The sequence below is a fragment of the Chionomys nivalis genome, chromosome 8 (assembly GCF_950005125.1).
Source record: "Chionomys nivalis chromosome 8, mChiNiv1.1, whole genome shotgun sequence".
NCBI classification, from domain to species: domain Eukaryota; kingdom Metazoa; phylum Chordata; class Mammalia; order Rodentia; family Cricetidae; genus Chionomys; species Chionomys nivalis.
In genome coordinates, this window is record NC_080093.1 from 52,093,413 (window position 1) to 52,116,532 (window position 23,120).

At 53.8% G+C, this 23,120-nt stretch overlaps 1 protein-coding gene across 2 annotated transcripts in view; it reads left to right on the top strand.

Moving 5' to 3' along the window:
• Tpcn2 (two pore segment channel 2) overlaps window positions 1-22,909 on the top strand; it is a 40,068-nt gene extending 17,159 nt beyond the window's left edge. Inside the window, exons 14-26 of one of the 2 annotated variants that reach the window (XM_057779423.1) lie at window positions 4,943-5,062; window positions 5,192-5,251; window positions 6,166-6,294; window positions 7,039-7,088; window positions 8,952-9,051; window positions 9,656-9,727; window positions 10,254-10,327; window positions 10,693-10,774; window positions 10,899-10,981; window positions 11,498-11,579; window positions 12,309-12,403; window positions 13,164-13,238; window positions 19,559-22,909. In XM_057779423.1, the coding sequence (XP_057635406.1) occupies window positions 4,943-5,062; window positions 5,192-5,251; window positions 6,166-6,294; window positions 7,039-7,088; window positions 8,952-9,051; window positions 9,656-9,727; window positions 10,254-10,327; window positions 10,693-10,774; window positions 10,899-10,981; window positions 11,498-11,579; window positions 12,309-12,403; window positions 13,164-13,238; window positions 19,559-19,562 (1,026 nt within the window). In that variant the 3' untranslated portion in view covers window positions 19,563-22,909. Of the gene's footprint in view, window positions 1-4,942; window positions 5,063-5,191; window positions 5,252-6,165; window positions 6,295-7,038; window positions 7,089-8,951; window positions 9,052-9,655; window positions 9,728-10,253; window positions 10,328-10,692; window positions 10,775-10,898; window positions 10,982-11,497; window positions 11,580-12,308; window positions 12,404-13,163; window positions 14,566-19,558 lie in introns of those variants that run through there. The other variant, XM_057779422.1, reaches the window with a different exon arrangement.
• The last annotated feature ends 211 nt before the right edge of the window (window positions 22,910-23,120 follow it).

A 23,120-nucleotide genomic window follows, 5' to 3' on the forward strand; every position in this document is an offset into this window, starting at 1 on the left:
ACAGCATTCTTCTGTCAGAAACAAAGTCCTTTGGCCATTCCTCTGGGAGGTCTAAATTCTACCCCTTTCCAAGGCCTTTGCCTCTCACTCTGGACGCTTGTGCACTGTCCCTTGGGAGTCTTGGCTTCCACTTCAGCCTCAGTCAGAGGACGAGAATGTCTGCACGTGCCAGTGTGGGTTTCTGGGGTGAGCAGCATTGCCGGGCGTAGCTCAAGTACCCAGGCAGGCAGAGGGACTCCTGTCCTTGCCAGCCCTCCCTGAGAGGACCAGGGCAGGTCCCTGGCTGGACAGGCTAAAGTGGGGTCAGATGTGTCCTGCTGCTCAAAGCCTTGACAGTTCCAGGGCTGTGTGACCTGGCTGCTCAGCCTGCCTTAGGACACACCTTAGCCACGCAACAGACATTTAATACCTCACGGAGACATTCCAGGCCCAGTACCTCTCAAGGCCTCTCTGTGTACCTGGCCCATGGTGGCTTCAGGTGGTCATCCCTGTGTGTGTGTCCCCAAATCATCTTCTTACAAGGACATAGTCATGTGGAATAAGACCCTCCCTACACCTCACCTTCCCATGGTCAGTCACCCCAGAAAGGCCGTATCTACAAATGTATCACATTCTCTAGGAGTAGGGCTGGGCTTGGGTGGAGAATTCTGTGGCGCATGAAGGATCAGCCCATCTGTCAGCTGCCCTGGGAGGGTTGTCGGCTTACGTGACCTGGTCGCCATCACGGGTGGTCGTCCTCAGGCCTCCCCAGGCCTTCAGGAGGCATGCATTTGTTGCTGATGTCCTTGGGGGTGTTGCTTCTGCCCCCACCTTGGGACACAGGAGTCTGGTGAAGGTGACATATCATCAGGGAGCACTGTGCATGTACTCTGCCATCAGCCCTCTGCTTGGACCAGGTGGGCACTAAGGCTCAGGTGGTGGTTCCCAGCCTGGGTAGGAGGTCTGCTGCCTCAGGAGGCTACTGTGAGAATCCATACGGGCTGGGTTTGCTGTCCTTCAGTCTAGGTACAGTCAGACCTGGCAAGAGCGCCGTCTCCATCTAGGTTCTGTTCCTTGGTCTTGCCCTGTGCCTGCTGGGCTGCCCCTTCTCCCGATACTGGGGCTTGTCAACCTCTGGGGAGCATAGCAGCTGTCAAACTTGACTCTTCTCTCTCCCGCTGCCAGGGTACTCTGGCATCCTGTCGCAGTGCTGCCGAGGAAAGACACACAGACTGTGTCTGGCAATCGAAGCTCAGTAGAGCAGGCTCAGGCTGGGGACAGCCTAACACTTGAGCCATATCCCTCCTCTGGCCCCTTTCCCAGCTGCTTTTTGGATTCTTTGAGACAGAGTCTTCCTGTGTAGCCATAGCTATCCTTGAACTTACTATGTAGCCTTTGCTCAAGAATGCAGGGTGGAGTCAAAGCAATGCATGACTGCTCAGCTTTCCCAGTGACTTACCTGCTCTGTGGCCCATGCTGTTACTGGTGGTCCAAGATCTGAAGACTAGGATTGGGTCTTGAGAGATGTGCTCGAAGTTTTGAGAGCCTTGGGTCCTTGCCCTGATAGTATGTCCCTCTTCCCTCCAAAACTAAGTGAGTGAATTCAGTTATCTGGGGATTGCTAACTTTAGGGGCAGCCCCTTCCGAGAGGTGCCCTGCTGTAGGCTGGGCTGTGGCAATTTGCGTGATCTGCTTGCCTGTCAGCAGAGGGCTGGGTGCATGCTGGTGGGTGCAGGCGCTGTGCAGCTTCCAAAAAGCCCTTCAGCGAGTGTAGTCACCATTGGAGATGTGAGAGACTAGAAAACCCCCTCCCTTCCGTCCCCAGAGGCAGCCGCTGTCACGTGGGCACTGGTTGGTTCAGCTCTCAGTTGCATAGGAGTGTATGGCCATGTTCTGCTAAGTTTGAACATGATGGAGGTGCTGAACCTCTCTCAACAAGGTGTCAGTGTGCTTCCAGTCAGGCAGAAACCACAGGGGAGTGTAAACAAGGCCCCATCCCTAGGAGGAAATCTCAGAGGTGATGAAAGACTTGGGTAGAGAAGGAAGAGCCCTAGGACTGAGGGACAGTGCCCGAGCAAGGATGACCTTAGAAGGGGACCTTCCCCAGCCAGACTCAGGCCTCCATGGAGAAGTGTGGCTTATACCTGTAGAAAGAAGGTGGCCCAGAGCTCTTTGGGGGAAGGTTTCCAGACATCGTGGAGAAAGTGGCTGAGATTCCTGTGCAGAAGATGACGCAGATCTCTGGGGAGCAGACCTCTGGCCTGCCTGAGCCAGTGCCGCTCTGCGGGCCATTGGCAAAGTGAGAGCATTTGCATTGGGAGCTGCGGGGGCCACGCTATCTGCCGCAGAGGCGGGGGGGAGGGGTGTGTGTGTGCAAGGCGCTAAAGGGCCTCTGGGCAGCCAGCCCCTGCACACCAGCTCACTTGTCAGCAGGTCAGGCTGAAGCTCTAGGTGCCGGGACTACATGTCTGCAGAGTCACCAGGTGTCCTGATGCCACACCACTGCACGATACCTGAAGCTGCAGCAGCTGCGCACTGCTCTCTTGTCCTGCACCGTCTGTTGAGAGCCACCCCATGCCTGCTGTAGATAGGGATGCTGACAGGCACTGTATTCACAGTGGAGCTGGTGCTGACAGTGAATCAGAGCTGAGAAGTAGCGGCTGCTTTGACGACCCTTCCCAGAGGAGTCATTCTGTTCAGCAGAGTGTGTTGACATCTTCCTGTGGACAGCGCCCTGTGCAGTCCTAGGCGTGCTTGTCCCTGATCTGGAGTTCATCAAGTTTGAGATCTTTCCATGTGAACCACTCTTGGTGATGAACGCTCTTTCCTGTGCCCGCTGGTAGCCTTAACCATTCTTCACTTGGAGCTGTCACCTGAAGCGTGGCGTTTGCTAGTCACTGAAGAAGTCAGTGTTTTGTTTCATCTCAGTGGTTCCATTTCATCGTTGAAACTTACACCGAGGCTTACATTAGTTATAAATGCTTGGCCAATAACTCAGGCTTGTTACTAGTTCTTTTTTTTTTTTTTATATATTTATTTATTTATTATGTATACAATATTCTGTCTGTATGTATGCCTGCAGGCCAGAAGAGGGCACCCGACCCCATTACAGATGGTTATGAGCCACCATGTGGTTGCTGGGAATTGAACTCAGGACCTTTGGAAGAGCAGGCAATGCTCTTAACCTCTGAGCCATCTCTCCAGCCCCTTGTTACTAGTTCTTGCATTTAAATTAACCCATCTTTTTTTTTTTTTTTTTTTTTTGGTTTTTCGAGACAGGGTTTCTCTGTGGCTTTGGAGCCTGTCCTGGAACTAGCTCTTGTAGACCAGGCTGGTCTCGAATTCACAGAGATTCACCTGCCTCTGCCTCCCAAGTGCTGGGATTAAAGGCGTGCGCAACCACCGCCCGGCCTAACCCATCTTTCTTATCTACACTCTGCTACGTGGCTTGGTACCTTTTCTCAGTACTGCATGTCCAGCTTGCTTCTCCCTGCGTCTGGCAACTCCTCTGATTCTGCCCTTCTTCATCCCAACATCCTTAGTTTGGTTGTCCTGCCTATCCTTCCTGCCTGGCTACCATCCAGTCAGTTCTTTGTTAACCAACGAGAGTCATACATACTCACAGTGTACAGAGGATTACCCTGTGGTACCTGCGGGAAGCAGGAGCATCCCCTCTGCCTCCTCAGGGTGGATGCGCGCACATCAGATGGTCTGCGGCGTGAGTCTGGTGCGCCACCTCCCACTCTGTCCCTGTACCTGTGCCAGGGTGTCACAGGAAGTCATGGACCTCAGAAAACACTGGTCTTGTGAGGCTGCCCTCCCCTGCTGTCCACTCTGGACGGCCACAGTGCCCCTGGGTTGTCGTTCTGTAGTCCTAGCACTTGGTGAGCCAGCTTTAGGAATGTCTCACAAAGTACTGCCCATTCGGTATGCCTTTGTAGTTTTGGTTATTTGTTTGTTTATTCAATTATTTTTGTTTTTCAAGACAGTGTTTATCTGTGTAGCCCTGGCTGTGCTGTAACTCGCTCTGTAGACCAGGCTGGCCTCGAACTCAGAGTTCAGAGATCCGCCAGCCTCTGGCTCCCAAATGCTGGGATCAAAGGCGTGCGCCACCACTGCCTGGTGCAATTTTAATTTTTACTGTATTTTATGTACTTTTTGTGTGATGTATGTGCGTACACGCATGCCACAGTGCATGTGTGGGTCAGAGGACCACTTACGGGAAGCTGTTCTTTTCCCACATGGGTCCTAGGGGTAGAGCTCAGGTCGTCAGGCTTGGCAACAAGGCCTTTATGTGCATGAGGGGTTTGTCTACATGTATGTGTATATACCTCTTGTGTCCTTGGTCCCTGTGGAGGTCAGAAGAGGTCACTGGGTCACCTGGAACTGGAGTATAGATGACTGTGAAGTACCATGGTGGTGATGGGAACTGAGCCTGGATCCTCTGCAAGAGCAGCTAGTGTTCTTAACTGCTGAGCCATCTCTCTAGTTCCCAAGCACACATCTTGTTTTTTAAACTATTTTATTTATTTTATGTGTATGGGTGTTTTGTCTGCATGCATATCTGTGCATCATATGTATGCTGGTGCCTCCAGAGGCCAGAAGAGGGTGTTGTATCTCCTAGGACTAGAATTATAGATAGTTGTAAGCCACCAAGTGTGTACTGGGAATTGAACTTGGGTCCTCTGGAGAAGCAGCCTGTCCCCTTAACCACTAAGTCATCTTTCCAGTGCCCCCTCCCCTGCAAGCATATATTTCAAATGACTAATGTGGCGTGGTTACATACAGGGCGTTAGACATTTAGGTCATTTTGCTGTATAGGACCACTACTATAAAGGTCACTGTGATTAGGCTCTCGTGTATTTGGGATTACTTCTGAGGCTACATGGGGCAGAGCAGGAGGTAAGGCAGAAGGATGTCTCCTGCCTCACCACAGCTCTGAGAGTGTGGCTTCCCTTTGTAGCACCCGCCGAAGCCCCAGTACCAGTCTCCGTTTCTGCAGAGCGTCCAGTTCATCTTCAGTCACCGCTACTTTGACTATCTGGGGAACGTCATCGCTCTGGGAAACCTCCTGTCTATCTGTGTGAGTGGGGGCTTACTCTGTGGTAGTGTGGGAGGCCCTCTCCTGCAGCCAGCCTTCCCCTGTGCCCGTCTCTCCGCTAACACTGTGACTGGCCACAGTGGTAAGCCATCCTCCTCTGTGGCTCTGCAGGTATTCCTGGTGCTGGACTCAGACCTGCTGCCTGGGGAACGTGATGATTTTGTCCTGGGGGTGAGTTCAGGGGCGCCTGCTGGCCTGTGGAACTGTCAGCTCTGCCAGGGGCTGAGCAGTGAGGAGGAGGTACAGGGTGGAGACAGAGTGGCTGAGTCAAAGCAGAGATCCCTCATGGGGGTGGAGGCTCTGGTTAGATGGGCAGAGTGTCTGGGTGGGCACTTCCATGGGCCCCTGCTTAGAGGGGTGGGAAACTCAGGGTCCTGGGTCTTGTAGAGAGAAGAGACCAGCTGGGCTGCAGTGCCAACTGGGTCCTATGGACTGTGTGGCTTCAGGCTTTGGGCTTTGCCTCCAAGAATTAACCGTGATCTCTTCTGATGTTGAAAGGGTCTGTCAAATCTCTTGGGAATTGAAGCGTTCCACTTGGAACTTTAAGCAGAAGCCTATTGTTTATGTTAGATTCTGTTTGTGACTGTGTAGAGGCTCACAGTTCAGAATGAACAGAACTGTGTACACCTGGGGAGTGAGCCTCCCCTTGTTCTGTCCTGTGTGTGTGTGTGTGGGGGGAGTCTATATGACTCCCTTTAGAGGAAGAGTTGCTTGTGTTTCCTTCCTGGTGGAGGCCATCTTCCTTGATGAGTTCTTACCCCAAGCTCTCTGTCCTGTTGGGGAGAAACTTCTGCAAACTCAGGTTCCCCAGGCAAGAGCTGGGCTAGAATGTTCCCTTTCATTGCCCATTAGTTGGGGAGGCGCGGGTCAGGTGCAGATCTACATTCCTGGGGTGTCTGTGGACCTCAGAAATAGGACAAAACAAGAAGCAGAAATGCCGGCGATGCCATAAGCACGGGGGACAGGGTCCCGGAAGGGCAGCAGCGGAGGTGGGGGGAATGCTGTGGCCACAGGCCTTGGTGTCCTAGGATCAGCTCCGGGATGCAGCGGGTAAGGCTGGGTGCTGGGTTCTTCTGCCTCTTCAGATTTTTGACTACGTCTTCATCTTGTACTACGTGCTGGAGCTGCTGTTCAAGGTGTTTGCGCTGGGCCTGCGGGGCTACTTGTCCTACTGTAGCAACGTGTTTGATGGTCTCCTCACCATTGTCCTCCTGGTAAAGTCCATGCAAGCTGGGGTACCTCTCCTGGCAGCTGCGTGAGCCTGACTGGCAGCTTTGTCTGGGCCCTTTGGGTTTATGGTGTAGTATAGATAGATAGATAGATCAGGTATTATTACGGACTACCCAGGAGGAAGCTGGGCTCCTGGCTTGAGGGATCTAGGGTGAAGTGTGTGATGGGATGCAGGAACTTTGATCCCATTGTGTGCGAGTGCTACAGGGGCTGGACTACCACTTCTCATCCTGAGGGAGGTCCAGCAGGACCCAGCGCTATTGGCAGCTAATGCAGCCCCTGGCACAGCCCTCCAGTGCCACTGGTTCACAGTGCAGCCTATAAAATGAGTGTCAGGGGTCTCAGCTACCCAGGGTGCCCTTGAGAATCCATGAACTTTCTTTCTGGGAGTGAGGGACTCACACTTGGTGTGGGTATTACAGCAGTGACCTCAAGTGACATTTCGAGAACCAGTGGCCCCTGAGGACATGCATAGAGAGACTTCCTTGAGCTAGGAAATTTGGTCCATCTATGACTAAGTGGCTTCTGACATTCTGACTGAGTGTTCTGGCTGGCAGAAGTCTGACATTTGATGTATGGGGCCAAGCCTGAGCTCTCGAGTTCCACTGCATGCTCAGGAGATGCACTGAAGTCTTGGGATTTTGTTGCACGCTGCCTGGGATGGCACTGCTGGAGGTGCCACCCGGGTTGACACTGCTGGACGAAGCCCCCTTCTCTCTGTGGTTTAGGTTTTGGAGATTTCTACTCTGGCTGTATACCGATTGCCGCACTCAGGATGGTATGTGATTGCAGAGAACCTGGGGATACCACCTGAGCAGTGACCTGTCTCACTGCATCCTGGTGACAGATTCCAGTACCACACAGAGCCCCTGGACACTGGCATGTGCCATTTTACCATAGAGCTGTTGGACTGTGGACTGAGTCTGCCCTGCGTGGGGGACATGCAGAGATGGACACTGCTCCTCGTTCAGGCAGTTCCCTTTGCAGTGGCTTGCTGGGCAGTGGTGTTCCCTTGTAAGGTAGTCTAACAAGTGGCCATGTCCCTTCTTCCCTGCCATCCAGCATGGAAAATGTGGCCCAGCTCAGGTCTGGGGAGTCTGGGGTCAAAGACGGATTGGGCTGGGTCCCTTGGCTGTAGTGTGGGAGATCCCCTTGGCTCATCCCTGTGCTCTAGTGTCTGTTTAGTTTTTGTAAAAGGGTGTCCCTGACTTCCTGAGGTGTTAGGGTGTTGTTTGAGCCCACTGAGACCCATTCTTACTCTACTAACAGACTTCTGGGTGGGGTCCGAGGACTTTTGGCATAGCCACTGGGTGCTAGGCTTATACTGGTGCCTTGGTGGGTGAGGCTGCCCTGTGCCGACGATGGCACATTCGATGCTATGAGAGGCTCCTATGAGTCAAGACTTGGCTAGCATAGGCCTGGGGCCACTTCTGTCTACTTTGGATCCCTGCCCTGCCTTGACTTAGACAGTGACACAGTTGGGAGAAACACTTTAGGGCTGGAGGTTCAGCACTGACCTGCAGAGTTGCCTCTGGGGTGTCTGCTGGGATAGCTTGGAGATGGGCAGGGACAGTCCACCCATGTTGCCAGGCAGGAGCCGTGAGAGAGCAGCGATCCTGTTTCTGATGTGAGCCAAGCCCTCTTCAAGCTTTGTCCCATCACCTTGGGAGTTGTAGGGTGACATTTGGGGCGAGAATGGCTTCAGAAAAGCCATGGGGACACTGGAGTCCAGTGGCAACCACAGAGTTGGGTCAGGACTAGATCATAGGATAGGAGGTTGGGCCACAAGTCATGGGCCCAGATGGACAGGGTCAGTGATGGGACAGAGCCAAAGGTCAGATAATAGATTGAGTTTGGGACAAACTTCCTGTTAGTCCTTTCGGAACTGAGCTCGGCAGATCTGGGACCTGGGCATTGAATACCATTTCTGCCTTCATGCTATGGGATTGCTCTGGAAGGCTCCTAGCAGTGACAACCACGGTCACAGTGTGACCGTGGCTGTGACTGTTAGGAAGTGTGATCATGGCTGTGACTGTTCTAGGAGGTGTGACCATGGCTGTGGCTGTGCTGGGAGGTGTGACCATGGCTGTGGCTGTGCTAGGAGGTGTGACCATGGCTGTGGCTGTGCTGGGAGGTGTGACCATGGCTGTGGCTGTGCTGGGAGGTGTGACCATTGCTGTGACTGTTCTAGGAGGTGTGACCATGGCTGTGGCTGTGCTGGGAGGTGTGACCGTGACTGTGACTGTTAGGAAGTGTGACCATGGCTGTGACTGTTCTAGGAGGTGTGACCATGGCTGTGGCTGTGCTGGGAGGTGTGACCGTGGCTGTGGCTGTGGCTGTGCTGGGAGGTGTGAACGTGGCTATAACTGTTAGGAGGTGTGACCGTGGCTGTGGCTGTAGCAGTGCTGGGAGGTGTGGATGTAGTTGTGGCTGTGCTAAGTATGGCTGTAGTTATGGTGTGGCTGTGACTTTGGCTACCTGGGCACTAGGTGTGAGAAGGGTATGGCCAGGCTCAGTCTCCCACCTCCTGGGAGCTTTTTCTGCCTAGTGTCCATACAGTTACTGTTGCTGTCTGTTTGCTCCTGCTACCTAGCCGCTCTGTTCCCCTGGACCTCCTAACATGGCTCCTGTGTCTTCCTAGGAAACCCAAACAGTATGGCCCACTGTCGCTGTGGGACATGACACGGCTGGTGAACACACTGATTGTGTTCCGTTTCCTACGCATCATCCCGAACGTGAAGGTATGTGGGTGCGTGCAAGTGCGCGTGCGCGCGCGCACACACGCACGCACGCACGCACACACACACACACACACCATGATCTGGGGCAGGGGCACTCATCACCAGGGAATACACCTTCAAGCCCCCTTAGCATTCTTGAGCTGCTGGGGTGGGGTCACTGGATCAAGAGCCCATACTTCCATTTCTTTTAGCTTCTGGGTCACAGAGATGCAAATCATGTCTCAGTGGGCCAGCAGGCAGAGGGTGGTCACAGGGTCTGGATGCCAGGCTCTAAAAGGGACCTGTGACTCAGCACCCACAGGAGGCTGGGCATATTTGAGGGATATGTGAGCTTGTGTGTGGGTGTGGGTGTGAACGTGTATGGGTATGTAGGGTTTCTTATGTGGTGGATGTATACAGGATGTATGTGGTGTGGGCATCTAAGGGAGTGTGATGTACGTAGGCGTGTAGGTGCCTTGAGGTGGTATCCAAGTGTGTGTGGATCGCTATGGGGTAGCTTGCTGGTCCCCTCTGCTCTCCTAATCATGGCGAGGGTGTGTGTTGTGGAGTGCACTGTTGTCTCCAGAGCAGGAAGAGTCAGACTAAACCCTCTTCCTACCCACAGCCAATGGCCATAGTAACCAGCACCATCCTAGGCCTGATCCAGAACCTGAGGGCATTTGGTGGGATCCTGGTGGTAAGTCCTGGCCGGGTTGGCTCTGTGGAGTCTAAGTGGCATGTGTCTGGCCTGGCTTCGCTCTGGTGAAGTTCACAGCAGTGCCAGGATGCCAGACTTGGTCCCTTCCTTCCAGAGAGGACCTGGGGTTACTATCCCGACTCTATTCCAGGGTCCTGTGGTAACTGCCCAGTCCCTCATGACTCCTGGGTCTTGCACCACAGTGAGAAACAGTGAGAAAATCACAAATGGCCTTTCCATAGGCCCAAGCTTGAGATTTTGAAAGATGCTCTTTGTAGACATATTTCAGGGCTTGTAGCCATGTGTGCCAGGCAGAAGCCGAGATGTTCATGGGCCTCGGCTGAGGCCAGAAGACCTGGTCTGTCCCCTCTGATAGCAGGCCTACAACTGTGGAACTTGAGAAGCACCTAGACCTCCTGGAGAGCTAGCCTGGTGCTTCCAGTCTCCCCGGCTTCCATCTTTAGGACAGGGTCATCTGTGTGCTCCCCTGACTCCCCTCGTACACTGACAGCATCTCCTCCTCCAGGTGGTATATTACGTGTTCGCCATCATTGGGATCAACCTATTCCGAGGTGTCATTGTGCCTCCTGGCAACAGCAGGTAAGGGACTGACTGTGCCTGAGGCCATTAGCCTATGGGCACCTCTTTGGGCCTTTTCCCTAAACATCTCTTGTAGGTGTCCTGTCCTGGGTCTCCTGAGGGTCCCCTTCATGAGAGTCTAGGCTATGACGGTGCTGCGGTGGGACTGGGGGTAGAGTGCCATCCTCAGAACCTGGAGTCTAAGATTGCAGGGATGGGGGCCTCTTGGGTCATGTCATAAACTCTCCCTGTGTGGCTGGAAAGGAGCATCTTCCTTTGCCTTTCCCCTGGGACCTAATAGTCCATGCTGGGCTGAAGAGTGGGCCAGTGCTTGGCTGCGCAGGCCCCTGGCTACAGCTCCTAACCAAGGGACTTTGTGTCTCCAGCCTGGTGCCTAACAACAGCTCAGCCCCGTGTGGAAGCTTCGAGCAGCTAGGTTACTGGTCCAACAACTTTGATGACTTTGCTGTGAGTCCTCTGCCTTGTCCCCCGGTCCAGCTCACCTGGAACACCCCTCTGCCTTGCCCGTTCCCTGGGTTCCTCCTGTGCCATGTCCTGGGCCCTCCTGGACCCTACCTCTGTCACCCCACAGGCTGCTCTGATCACACTGTGGAACGTGATGGTGGTGAACAATTGGCAGGTACTCCTGGATGCCTATCGGCGCTACTCAGGCCCGTAAGTCTGTCTGCCCTAGTGCTGGCTCTGAGTTGGGCAGACTGCGGAGGGAACTAGTCCCTGACCTTAGAAGGCTGGCCAAGCCGTGTCCTGGCAGGCTTCAGCCTTCATCCACACTACTCTGGGAGATAGCCAGAGTCCTGGACTCGAGCACTCTGGGGGTGCCAGTGTGGGAGAAATAAATGGTGTGTATTATTGCCTGGGGTTTCTGGGGATTTCCATGGGGTGGAGTCCTAGGGGAACAGCGAGGTTACTCATTTAGCTCATAGCTTGGAGAACTTTGACCAGCTCAGCAGAGCGGCCTAGGTTTAAATCTAACTTTCACCTCATGATAGGCTTCCTCTAGTGTCTCTGGCACCTCCAAGTCCTGGTGTTATGGGGCCATTACTACACTCTACACTGGAGTTAGCAGCAGGGTCTAATGAGGCCCTTACTGATGTGCGTTGGAAGCTGTTTGACTTTCTGGAATGATCTTACCCCACTCAAAATGGGTCCTGGCCTCCTTGTCCTTCACAGATGGTCAACGGTGTATTTTGTGCTATGGTGGTTGGTGTCCTCTGTCATCTGGGTCAACCTGTTTCTGGCTCTGCTTCTGGAGGTACCGGATATCTCTGTCCAGGCCTGAGATTGCCTACTGAGCTGTCTAGAGTCTTGGTGGGTGGGTCCCACTACTCACCAAGACTACAGGCGGAAGGGATCCTGGCTGGGGGCCTCTGAGCTGCTTGCCCTGGCTCATCTGTCTTAGGGTGCCTATTGCTACAGCGAAATATCAAAAAACAAGTTGGGGAGGAAAGGGTTTATTTGACTTAGACTTTCAAATCACTGTTCATCACTGAAGGGAATCAGGATAGGAACTCAAACAGGGCACGGATCCTGGAGGCAGGAGCTGATGCAGAGGGCATGGAGGGTGCTGCTTAGTGGCTTGCTCAGGCTGTTTTCTTATAGAACCCAGGACCACCAATCCAGGGATGGCACTATCCTCCATGGACTGGGCCCTCCCCCTCTGATCACTTAATGAGAAAATGGCTTACAGCTGGATCTCATGGAGGCGTTCCCTCAGCTGAGGCTCCTTCCTCTGATGACTCCAGCTTGTATCAAATTGACACACAAAACTAGCAAGTACAAGGTCTTGGGGTTCTCGGGAACCCAAGCTGTTTTGAGGATGGAGTTGGGCATATTGTTATTTCACTGGTGTGGATCATAGGCTCTGCATCCAGATGTCCAGGGTGAGCTGCTCCCTACAGTGACTGTACTATGACTGTAGACTGGGCAATGGGGTTCTGGCTCCAAAGCTGGTGCCATGCTTATATCTTTCTTCTTGCTCCAGAACTTTCTCCACAGATGGGACCCTCAAAGTCATAATCAGCTCCTTGTTGGTACCCGGCAGACCACCTATCAGATGTCTGTGGAGCTCATGTTCAGGTGTGGGCCTTGGGAGTGTGCCTCTAGGCATGGAGCTGACGAGGCGGGGGGTTGGGAGGAGCCTCCATCCAGTCCCCTGGGCTGCCGTTGAGCCTCCATCCAGTCCCCTGGGCTGCCACTGAGCTGGCAAGAGATGCTCACAGCTTAACACAACTGTGGACACTTGTGCTTCCACTAGGGACATGGACTCTGCTCTACTTGGGGTCTAGCAGGGACCATCTACCCTCCCGTGTCTTATAACTTCATATTGATGCCATGGGACACAGCCAGGTGGCCTGAAGGAGCCACACCTTCTCCTTTTGTGGCATCATGGAGGTTGTCCTCTGCTTGCATAGAAGAGTGGCTATTGTCCCACGGCCATCTGTCATGGGCTCCATGTCCTTTCACCAGCGTTGGCTGTGTGCCAGCTGTAGTCATGCCAGTGGGTGTGAGAAGGACTTTTGAGGCTTCCAGGCTTTCACTTAACTCTTTTTGGGGCAGGGTAGAGTCCAGGCTGTGTACTCTCTACATCGAACCCTTCTTAGCCTCCTCTAGTGTGCTCCTCACTGCACACAAAGGTTTTAACATCTGCATCTCCCTGAGGCAGGACCTATATGCCGATGTCCCCATGCCCTGCCACAGACTGTTTTGAAAGTACCTCCTGGTTGGGTACTGAGTCCTGGGCACTCGTAGACCTTGCCTGCTGGCTTGGCTTGCAGCTTCTGAGAGACCCAGGCACATCTCTCTCTGAATCTTTTGTGTGATTGTCCCTACTCTGCAGGGACATCCTAGAAGAGCCCAAGGAGGAGGAACTGATGGAGAAGCTGCACAAGCACCCGCACTTGCAGCTGTACAGGTGACATCAGAACGGCCTCCCAGCCAGGGTGGCAGGACAGAGATGCTGGCCTAGGGCCCATGCTGTGGAGGCAGCAGCTGGTAGAGACCAAGCAAGAAAAGACGGTGCCTGGGCAGACCACTTGGGGACGGACGTGGGTGCAGTCTGTGGCCTTGGAAGGCCCGTGGTCGGCACTGCAGGGCAGCCTCCCTCCAGTTGCTGCTCTCCCAAGCTGCTCTGGTGAGACTTACTAAGGAGAGAGAGTGATTTTTGCAGGGACCTCAAAGCCCAGGAAGTGAGAAGGCCTCAGTTCCCCTTGTCCCCCACAGGCTATCTGTGTCTTCAGCGTCGGTGGCCTCTGTGAACCCAAGCCTGCAGAGGGCCTGTGGGGGGTATCTGGCAGGTCTTTGGGGCATCCGGGTGGTTTCACACATCAAGAATGTCACCGTTTTGTTTCACAGTGTCTATGAATGCAATCGGGTATGCCTGGGGGTCGCAGTGCCAATCATTTTCTGTTTTGTAAAGAATGAGTTTATTCTTACTCTGTCCTTGCTTCTCTCTGTCCCGGGGCTGTCGGGTAGGGTTGCTTAGCTTGTGGACCACACAAGAGCATCAGGTTGTGAGGCATGATCTCTTGCCTGTGTGAGACGTATCTGTTAGTGCACAAAGTCTAAGCCAGAAGTGGTTCTGTTTTGTGTGTCCTCAGAGTTTGTGGCAGAGGGAGCTGGGGTAGGAAAGTAGGGGAATTCATTAACTCAGGGCACTAGACTGGCCTTTGGTTTTCTCCTTTCAGATGCCAACTCTGGGGGTTGGTGGTAGAGTTTCTTGGGATCTTTCAGGCGACAGGCTGGCTTCAAGTGATGTCTGCCTTGAGCAGCGATAAGGAATCGGGGGCTTGGGTACTACTCTTTTGGGGCTGTGAGCCTCTGGATTTTCCCATGGTCTGGGAGAGGAATCTGCAGGAAGTGTAACTGAGGAATCTTTAAAAAAGCCAGGAAAGCACAGTGCTCAGGCAGTGAGTGCTGGAGAGAGGTGCTGGCTCCTTGCAAGAGGCTCAGGGTACCCTAGCTCAGGAGTGACTTGGGAATCTTGGTTCTTTTCCTGACATCCTCATTGTGGGGCCTTTGGATCTCCTGAAGACAGTCTGAGACCTGCCCCTCCCAGGAGGCTGGATTGGAGAACACACCCAGTTGTCCTGAGCTGGACCAGATGGGCCACAAGTGGCAGTGGTGTCTCTGTTCCTGATCTTGACTCTAAGCCTTGGGTGCCACCTGCTGGTGAGATGGGCTTTGCTGATGCTACCAATGTCTGGTGGCCTCTGGGACTCCCCAGAGGCTGCTCCTTGGTTTTCCCGGTCAGCACCTCAGAGTAAGCCTGGTCTGGTGCCTACTGAGTGGATGGCAGTTCCCTGGTTCTGCCTCTGCTGTCCGGTGCTGCCCAGTCCACCCAGTACCACCACCCTTGCTTTTGTACAGAAATCTACCCTGCAGGTGGTCATTTTAATCGGGCAGAGCTGGGTGCTGGGAGATGATTTCCACTCAGATTGCCCTGCCTGCAGTAAGGGTAGCTGGGATGACGTCGCTGGAGTGTGTGCAGAGGGACTGGAGGAACCCCAGCGATATTCTGGGGGCCTCCTCGGCTCACTGTTCTGTCCATTTCAAATCCTGCGAGTCACCAGTGGCCTTGTGGGGGCTTTGTGCAGCACAGGTGATCATGGGGGCAACCTGTTTGAGGAGTGTGGGCTTGCGCTTCTCAGGGAGCTGTCGTGGTGGCTCTGCGGACTCTCCCCCCTCCCCCCCGCTTTCTGTGGTCACCTTTTGGTACTGGGTACAAAAGCTGGGAGCCTGAAGCACACAGTGTAGACAGAGCTGGTGTCACAGCCCTGATGGCTGTCCAAAGAGAAGGTGGGAGTGGGAGGTGACCGAGGCCGAAGAGCCTGGCGCTAGGGTCTGAGTCCCACTAGGGGCCTTTTGTTCCTATGGCCAGGGCATCCTGGGGTCAGCAGGAGCAGGAGGCATGTATGACCCTGGTGGCACGGGAGGCTGAGCCTGTCAGGGCAACAGTGAGCTCATGGTGGGGTAGAGTGGGCACCCTTGGCCTGAACCCTGAGTTTGGACTGCCCACATTTCTGCGGTGCACTGGGGTGAGTTGTCAGACATGTCTAGTGCACACTGGGAAACAATGAGGGGACCTGAGGACACGTGGAGACCACATCCACCTGGGTGACTAGGTCCAGCTAGTGCTTGTGACCTGAACACTGAGACATTTTTATTTTCTACACTGGATATCTTGGGCAGTAGCTAATCCCAGGGGCTCCTGCAAGTCCTTGACACCTAATCCCAGGTCATGTTGTAAGCACTGCCAGGACTTGTGTGACTGTGTGGCTCTGCCTCCCTGGCTTTTGTGAGCCCTCCAGGCTGTACCTGGGACCTCTCTAGGTCCTTGGAAGAGCAGCCAGTGCTCTTTACTGCTGAGCCTTCTCTCAGCCTAGCACTTCCAGGGTCAGCCCTACACAAGGAATCTTCTGGTTTCTTCTTTCTCCCAATGATTGCTACCCTCCTTAGTGTGTGTCTCTGAGCAATTTCAAGGACAGTTAAGCAGTGACCACTTGCTACTGGTTCCTGTCACTGCCCACTGCCTACCCCCTCCCTTGCAGAGCTACCCCAAGTGTCATCCTGGGGCGTCACATCAGCCTCTAAAGGTGGCCTTGGGAACCTTTGTCTCCATCAGCAGTTTTCAACTTGTGTATTGTGACCCCCAAAGGGGTCACATATCACACATCCTGCATACCAGATATTTACATTACGATTCATAACAGTAGCAGAATTATGGTTAGGAAGTAGCAACAAAATAATTTTATGGCGGGGGGGGGCAGGGAGTCACCACGACATGAGGAACTATAAACCACTGCTTCAGATCTTTGCTGTGTGGCTCGAAACGCCAGCACTATTACAGGGAGGTTTCAGCTGCTTTGTTGCCATGGGATCATGTGCGTTCCCAAATTCTGACCAGATGGGCGAGGTGGCACACACCTTTAATCCCAATATGCAGGAGGCAGAGGCGGGTGATCTCTGAGCTGCCATCCTGGTCTACATAGGACAGCCAGGGCTACATAGAGCAATTCTGTGAAGCAAAACAAACCCCACCTTGGGAGAAGACGCTAGCCTCTGTTTTATCCTCTCATTATTATCATTACTGTTATTGTTAATTGACACAGGGCAGTCCTCCTCCCTCAGCACCCCAGATGCTGAGACACTGTGTGAGCCTCCACTCCTGTTGGGATTTTTCACCTCAGCACCCCCCCTTGCTGAGACACTGTGAGCCCTGGTCTGAGTCTCCAGAGAGCTGCTGGTAGCTCAGCCTGTCCGTTAACAGTGCAGTTGGCCTCTGTGACTGGGTGCTCTGCCCTGGCTTTAGCTCACGGTCACAAATATTTGAAGGCTAACTATGCCCAGGTCTTGCTGCTGCCCCACGGCGTATGGCGGGCACTGAGTAAGCTAGGGTGAGCTGCAGATGTCCTCTCGATGTGGTTTGAAGTGTGCAGGCTGACATGAGAACACCGGATCACTTCACGTGGATCTTGGTGTCCTGGGTGGGACTGGATCCATCCTGGAGCCATACCCTGAGGCTACTGAGATGCCAGTAATCTTGGGGTCCACAAGAGAAGCCCTGCCCAGGTGCCACAGGAGGTGACCCAAGGATGGACTCATCTCTTGGGGAGATAGGGCCGGGGAGAAGGAGCCTTGGGTTCTGGACCTGATGCATGGCCATGTGTTTGGCTTTTTGTGACATGTTGAACATTAACATGGGACAGAAAGGGGAACAGGAGAGGTGCTGGGCAGGGAGCGAGGTTGGGTCCTCAGGCAGCTTTGCTTCAGAGTTGGGCTAAGTTTTCTGTTTTCCTCCAAGGGTGACTGTGTGGACAGATCGTGTGCTTGGTACTGAGTCTACTGCTGAGGTGGGGGGTGACCTGGTCTTCCTGGGGAGGGTGTGGCTGGGGGGTGACCCGGCCCTCCTGGGGGTGTGTGTGTGGCTGGGGGTGACCTGGCCCTCCTGGGGGGGTGTGTGTGGCTGGGGGTGACCTGGTCCTCCTGGGGAGGGTGTGGCTGGGGGTGACCTGGTCCTCCTGGGGTGTGTGTGTGGCTGGGGGTGACCTGGTCCTCCTGGGGAGGGTGTGACTGGGGGGTGACCCGGCCCTCCTGGGGGTATGTGTGGCTGGGGGTGACCTGGCCCTCCTGGGGGGGGTGTGGCTGGGGGTGACCTGGCCATTCTGGGGAGGGTGTGGCAGGGTGTTTCTGGGTTGGTGGTGTGTGACTGATCAGGGCTGTGGAACAGAGGTGGTGGCAGGAGAGAGTGTCGGGGCAGCACCTGGATGGGGTCAGGGTAGCTTGGTGGGGGTTGGAGGATGTATATCATCCACTGCACCTGGGGTCAGAGCAGTGTTAGCTGGAGCAGGAATCCTGCTGTTCTCTCCAGAGTGTCACCTGTGGGAGCAGATGGTGGCCACTGGGCATCTTCCTGTTGCCTCCTGATATCTTCCTCTCGGTGGCTGGCTGGGATCCAGGACCGATGCCTGATCTGTCGCTGGGGCCCAGGAGCAGGGCGTTTGATGTGGTCTTGGTCCGCTCCTCCAAGATGCGGTTGCTTCTCCCTAGACCAGCCCGGATTGAGTTTCCAGCCTTGGAGATAATTGGCGGTTTTTATTCACAGGTTAGAACAGCACCTTGCTTCAGAAAGAAAGCCCGTGGGGCTTGGGCACACCACTGCTCTTAAAAGTTAGAGGAGGCGTGGGGCTCAGGTGACTCGCCTCACATCAAAGTGGCCAACGGACGCTGGGGGCAGCGGGCAGGCATTGCCCTACCCTCTAATCACACTTTGGGGCCTGAGCTTTTCTTCTGGGTCATTCAATCAGAGCCTCACCAGACAGGAGTAGGACACACACCTGTGGGGCACCTGCCCTACAGCAGTTGGTTAATCCATGCAGGGACCGGGGCCCCAGCAGCACCTGTCTCTAGGTGACCCAGGTCTTCCTCCCTTCCTCCTCGGCCCTGTACCTTTGGCCTTTAATGGGAAGTGGGGGTTCTCATATAGCCCAAGCTGGTCTTGTACTCACCTTGAACTTCCTGCCTTCCTTTCTTTGCCCCTCTAATGTTGGTATTATAGCCCTGTACCACAAAGCCCAGCTTAGGTAGGTAGTGCTGGGATCAAGTCCAGGGCTTCATGCATGCTAGACCAGTACTCCACCAATCAAGCCCCAGCCCCAGCTGTGGCCTCTTTTGGAGCACAGCTAACATGCATTGTCTTCCGCAGAGGACAGGCCAAGAACATTCTACCTAACCAAACCCAAGTCCAAGGCCTAGCAGTCACCAAGAGGACTGTGTGAGCATTGTTCAGGACCCTGCCTCAGAACTTGTGATTGAGGAGGTGGCCCAGGGGTCCTTCCTGGAGTGTGCCTGGCTTCCCTCCTCTGCCTCTTGCTTATTTTCAGCAAACAGAAGGAACGTCCACAGTTTCCATTGGGTTTATTCTCAAAGCAGTCTCGGAGAGGCACAGTTAACTCAGGCCCTTCCCCACGAAGCAAATGGTTCATCAAGGAAGAGTGTTGCTGTGGGCCCCTCCCCACTGAGGTTGGGATGTGTGCTTCAGTCAGTGGAGTCCTAGCAGGAAACCGTCCTCTCTATCGCTTTGGCCGAGGATCTGTGTTCAAGCCTCCCAGTTGTACATGGAGAACCTGGTTGGAGCATGTCCTGTGCAGGGGCAGAGAGGGACTCGGAGTTTCTGGGTAGAGGTTGAATCCCACGGCTCAGCCACTACCTGAAGCTGCATGCTTGAGCTGGCCACAGCCTGGGTCCACTTGCTTCCTGCCTTGGTCTTAGACATTCAGAGCATTTCTCCCATCTGTCCCTCTTCTGGAGGAGGTGGTAGGTGGTGGAGAAGCCCAGCCTTGATCAGGGACTTCCTGCGGGTGGTGCCTGGGTTTCCAGACCTTGGTAATGGGTGGACTGTTACCATCCCTGATGGTGGGGAATGCTGGGGTCCACTGTCTCCCCACCTCCTACCCTGGGCTGGGAGCCATCAGTATCAAACTGTTCACTTGTGATTAGAGCCCAGGATCAGCCAGGCTGATTAGCCAGGCTCTGCAGCAGGGGTTATGTTACCCCACACACCCTGGTAGTCTTGTATGAGTTCTGCTTGCCACTGAAGAGAACAAGGACAGGGCTGGTGGGGTGGGGGGTGGCTGGTGCACTTAGGGATGGCAATTCTGTACCAACAGCTTCACCCAGAACATCCTTTTGTATGGAGGTACCCAAGAAACCAAGGTCAGAACCCTTGTTTTCCAGATAGGGAAACTGAGGCCAGAGAGAAGAGAGGCTGCTGATGCTGTGTGGCCCAAATGGGCTGAACCCTGGACTCTTGTCGGAGCTGATCCATGGTGGTCTCACTAGACTTGTGCTGGATGCAGGATGGGAGAAGCCCTCCTTTCCTCCCCTCTCTCCTGGTGACAAGCAAGCATGGTAGCTCATGATGGGAGTCAGGCTGCCCCCAAGAGCCTCAACTCTGTGTGAAGTATGAATTTTTAATCCCATTGCATTGTTTTTATCATGTTCTTCAGTGTTTGGGATGAAGCCATTCATACACACCCAAGCCATGGTCAGTGTGGACTCTATCCATTTGTGATTATTGAAAGAATGGGACTCAAGTGTCTTGATATCTAAGTCCTGGAAAGGGTTTGTGTGGCTCGTGTGTGGGTACATGTGTGTGCATGTATATGTGTATATATACATACAAAGACCAGAGGATAACCTCAGACCCTCAGACGTCCGTTCCCCAGGACCTAGCCACCTTGTTTTTGAGACAGAATCTCTCATTAGGCTGGAACTCAACAAGTAGCCCCCCCCCCCAGCCCCCTTGCACTGGGATTACAAGTACGCACTATCATCCCTTAGTTACTTATTTTAACATGGCTTCTGGCATTGAGCTCAAGTCCCTGTGCTTGCCTGTAAGCATCATACTGCCTAAGCCATCTCCTCGATCCTTCAAGGCTCTTAGTAGGACCCGAGGCTGTTGCCTTTTCCTTCTGCACCTCCTGGAGCCCCCCTTCCCCTGAGGGCAGCCATAGTGGAACTGGTGGGAGGTGGTTTGAGGCAGAGGCTTTGCTCCCCTGGTGATGAAGATGGCAGATATTGACAGCTGCCTTTGGTGCCTTAGGCTTCTCCCCATGCCTGACTGGACAGTGATAGAGTCCCTGCCTGGACATTCATGTTCTCTCCTGGAGCCTTTGTTGGAGCTTAGGATAATTCACTATTGCATTCTTGCCCTCGCCTCCCCAAATCTGTGCCCGCCACATTGACTGGCAACACCCCTCCCCTGGTCTAGTCCACACTCCACTCTGCTGCTGCTGTGGCATCCCTGTTGCCAGTCTCCCCCTCCCTTAGCTCTCTCTGGTGGATGAGAGGCATGGGAACCAGGATCCGGTACTGGCCTGTTTACTCTCTTCAGTCTCTCCCATCTCTCTCCTCTCTCCCTTCAAATTTTTATTACTTTGTGTGTATAGATGTTTTGCCTGAATCCATATCTATACCATGTGCATGCACTATTCTTGGAGACCAGAAGAGGACATTGGATTCCCTGGAACTGGAGTTAGAGACATTTGTGAGCCACCGTGTAGGTGCTGGGGTTCACTGATTTAAGCAGTGCTCTTAACTGCTGAGCCATCTCTACAGCCCAGATCTCTAGATGTCAGAAGGCCCGTGCCTGGAAGAACCACGTTCTGATGGAAACACCCTATTTTAAATGTATTTTATTGAGTGAATGAGTGTGTGTGTATAGCGGAGTAGAGGTGGGGGCATGTGCTTGTCACATCATGTGTGTGGAGATCAGAAACAACTTTTGGGAGTCAATTGAGGCCAGGTCTCATGTTTGGAGCACGGCAAAGCATGCTGTAGGCTGGCCAGCCCACAGACTTCTTGCTGGTTCTCTCTTGGCCCCCATCTCTCAGTAGGAGTGCTGGTATCGCAGATGCACACTGCCACATCTGGCTTTCTTTCTTTTTTTCTTTATTGTTTTTAGCATGGGTTCCTGGGATGGAACTCAGATCATCAGGGTTGAGTGGCAAGTACTTTTACCCACTGAGCCATCTTGCCCGCTGCAGGTGTCTGCTCAGGTAAGCCACAGAGGTGAGCCTGCCAGGCTTCCCCTGAGGGTAGATCTGCAGGCCCCTGGGCCTGGACTTGTGCTTCTCAGTATTCTTAACCATTCAACAACACACTCCAAGTACCCAGAAAACATGTTTGAAAGAATTGCATCTCCCTCAAATCCTATCCCAACTATGACAGTTTATGAGCTACTTTAGTGTAAGATAGAACATTCTGGATAGGATAGAGATGAGGACCAAAGCTTAGGCTTATGCGCTTTTCTGGGCCTGGGACCTTTGCCTATCGGCAGGATCCCAGGTTCCCTCTGGAGCTCCTGTCCAGTTCTTAGCTAGGGCTTAGCTTCCTTGCTTAGTAGTGGACTTGAGGGGAGGTGACCCAGCCACTCCAGGAGGACCCATGCTGGTAGCATTTAGGTGCCTCTTGGACAGCTGTTTTTTCGTTCTGGTACAGCTGGGTGTGGTAGGCATGGTCAAGTATGCCACCTGCCCCGGGTGCTTTAGCCCCAGGAAAGAAAACCATGGTATAAGGCCCTTACCTCACTGCCAGGCTCCCCCTGTGACAGCTGGGAACGTGGAAGTTGTCACGGCCCCTAATCTTTAGTATCCATCAGAACTCCTAGAGAGCTTGCTGGACAGATTGCTGGGCCCCACCCTCAATTTCTGGCTCATAAACCTGATCTGGGAGTCCCCATGCTGAACTGCTCCCCATAATGCACAAACCTGGGGGATGCACCCTGAGAGTGGCCCTGTTCCCCCCCACCCCCCTGCTCAAGTAACCTCCAAAAGTGCCTAATCCCTAAGCACTGTGTGACCTTACCTGGGGATAGAATCTGCAGAGGTAGATCTTGAGATGGAGTCACAGTGGGTACAGGGTCTGCCTCATAGAATGACTGGTGTCCCTGTGAGAGGAGACAGAGAGTCCTGTGGAGATGGAGGTGGACATCACGTGATATAGCTCTGTCATGAGGGAGGCCCGAGACTCTAGAAGCCAGAGCCACGGAAGGCTCCTCCCCTAGGCCCTTCAGAAGGACAGGGCCCAGGTGCCAGCAAGCATGGGTGCCTGGCCTTGTGAGCTGTGAAGGGAGACAGTCTCTAGTCTGAGTCCCCCAGTTTGTGGTGGCCTGTCACTGCGACCTTGGACAGCACAGCCCTCGGTGAGTGCCTCTTAGCATCATCTCATGCTGATGATGGACCCCAGGCCACCAAGACTCCTGGAGTTGGGCTGGAGTTGAAAGTCAGTGGGGACAGGGTAGCTTAAATGCCATTTTCTGGCTGTGTCTCTGTGTTGTGATCCAGGTAAGCAGGTTCTGTCCCCATTGGCTTATCTCTTTGTTCTGAGGTGGTAGCACTGGAAGCTGGCTGAGCTGGGATCAGGAGCATCAGTGGGACAGAGGGCTGCTCTGCGGTGATTTGTCATGAGGCTGTGTCATAGGGAAAGCATGCTGTCCTGACCCGGAGTGGTCCCCGAGCAGGCACGTGCTAGCCGGTTCTTAGCACTGCCTTCCTGGGTAGGAAGTGTTCTGGCCCCCATGGGTTGGTCTGTCAGCCTCAGGAATCTGCGGACCTCAGAAGACAGGTCTATTTATCAGTGGCACTCAGGCAAGAGCTGGGGGGTTCTCCAGGCCAGGGGTCTGTTCTGTTATCTTCTGCTGCCTGTTTCCTAGTGTACATGTTAGGATTGGCGTGATCTCTGGGGCTGTAGGCACTCTGGAACTCTTAAGAAAGGCTTTTTATGGCGTGTAGCCTCA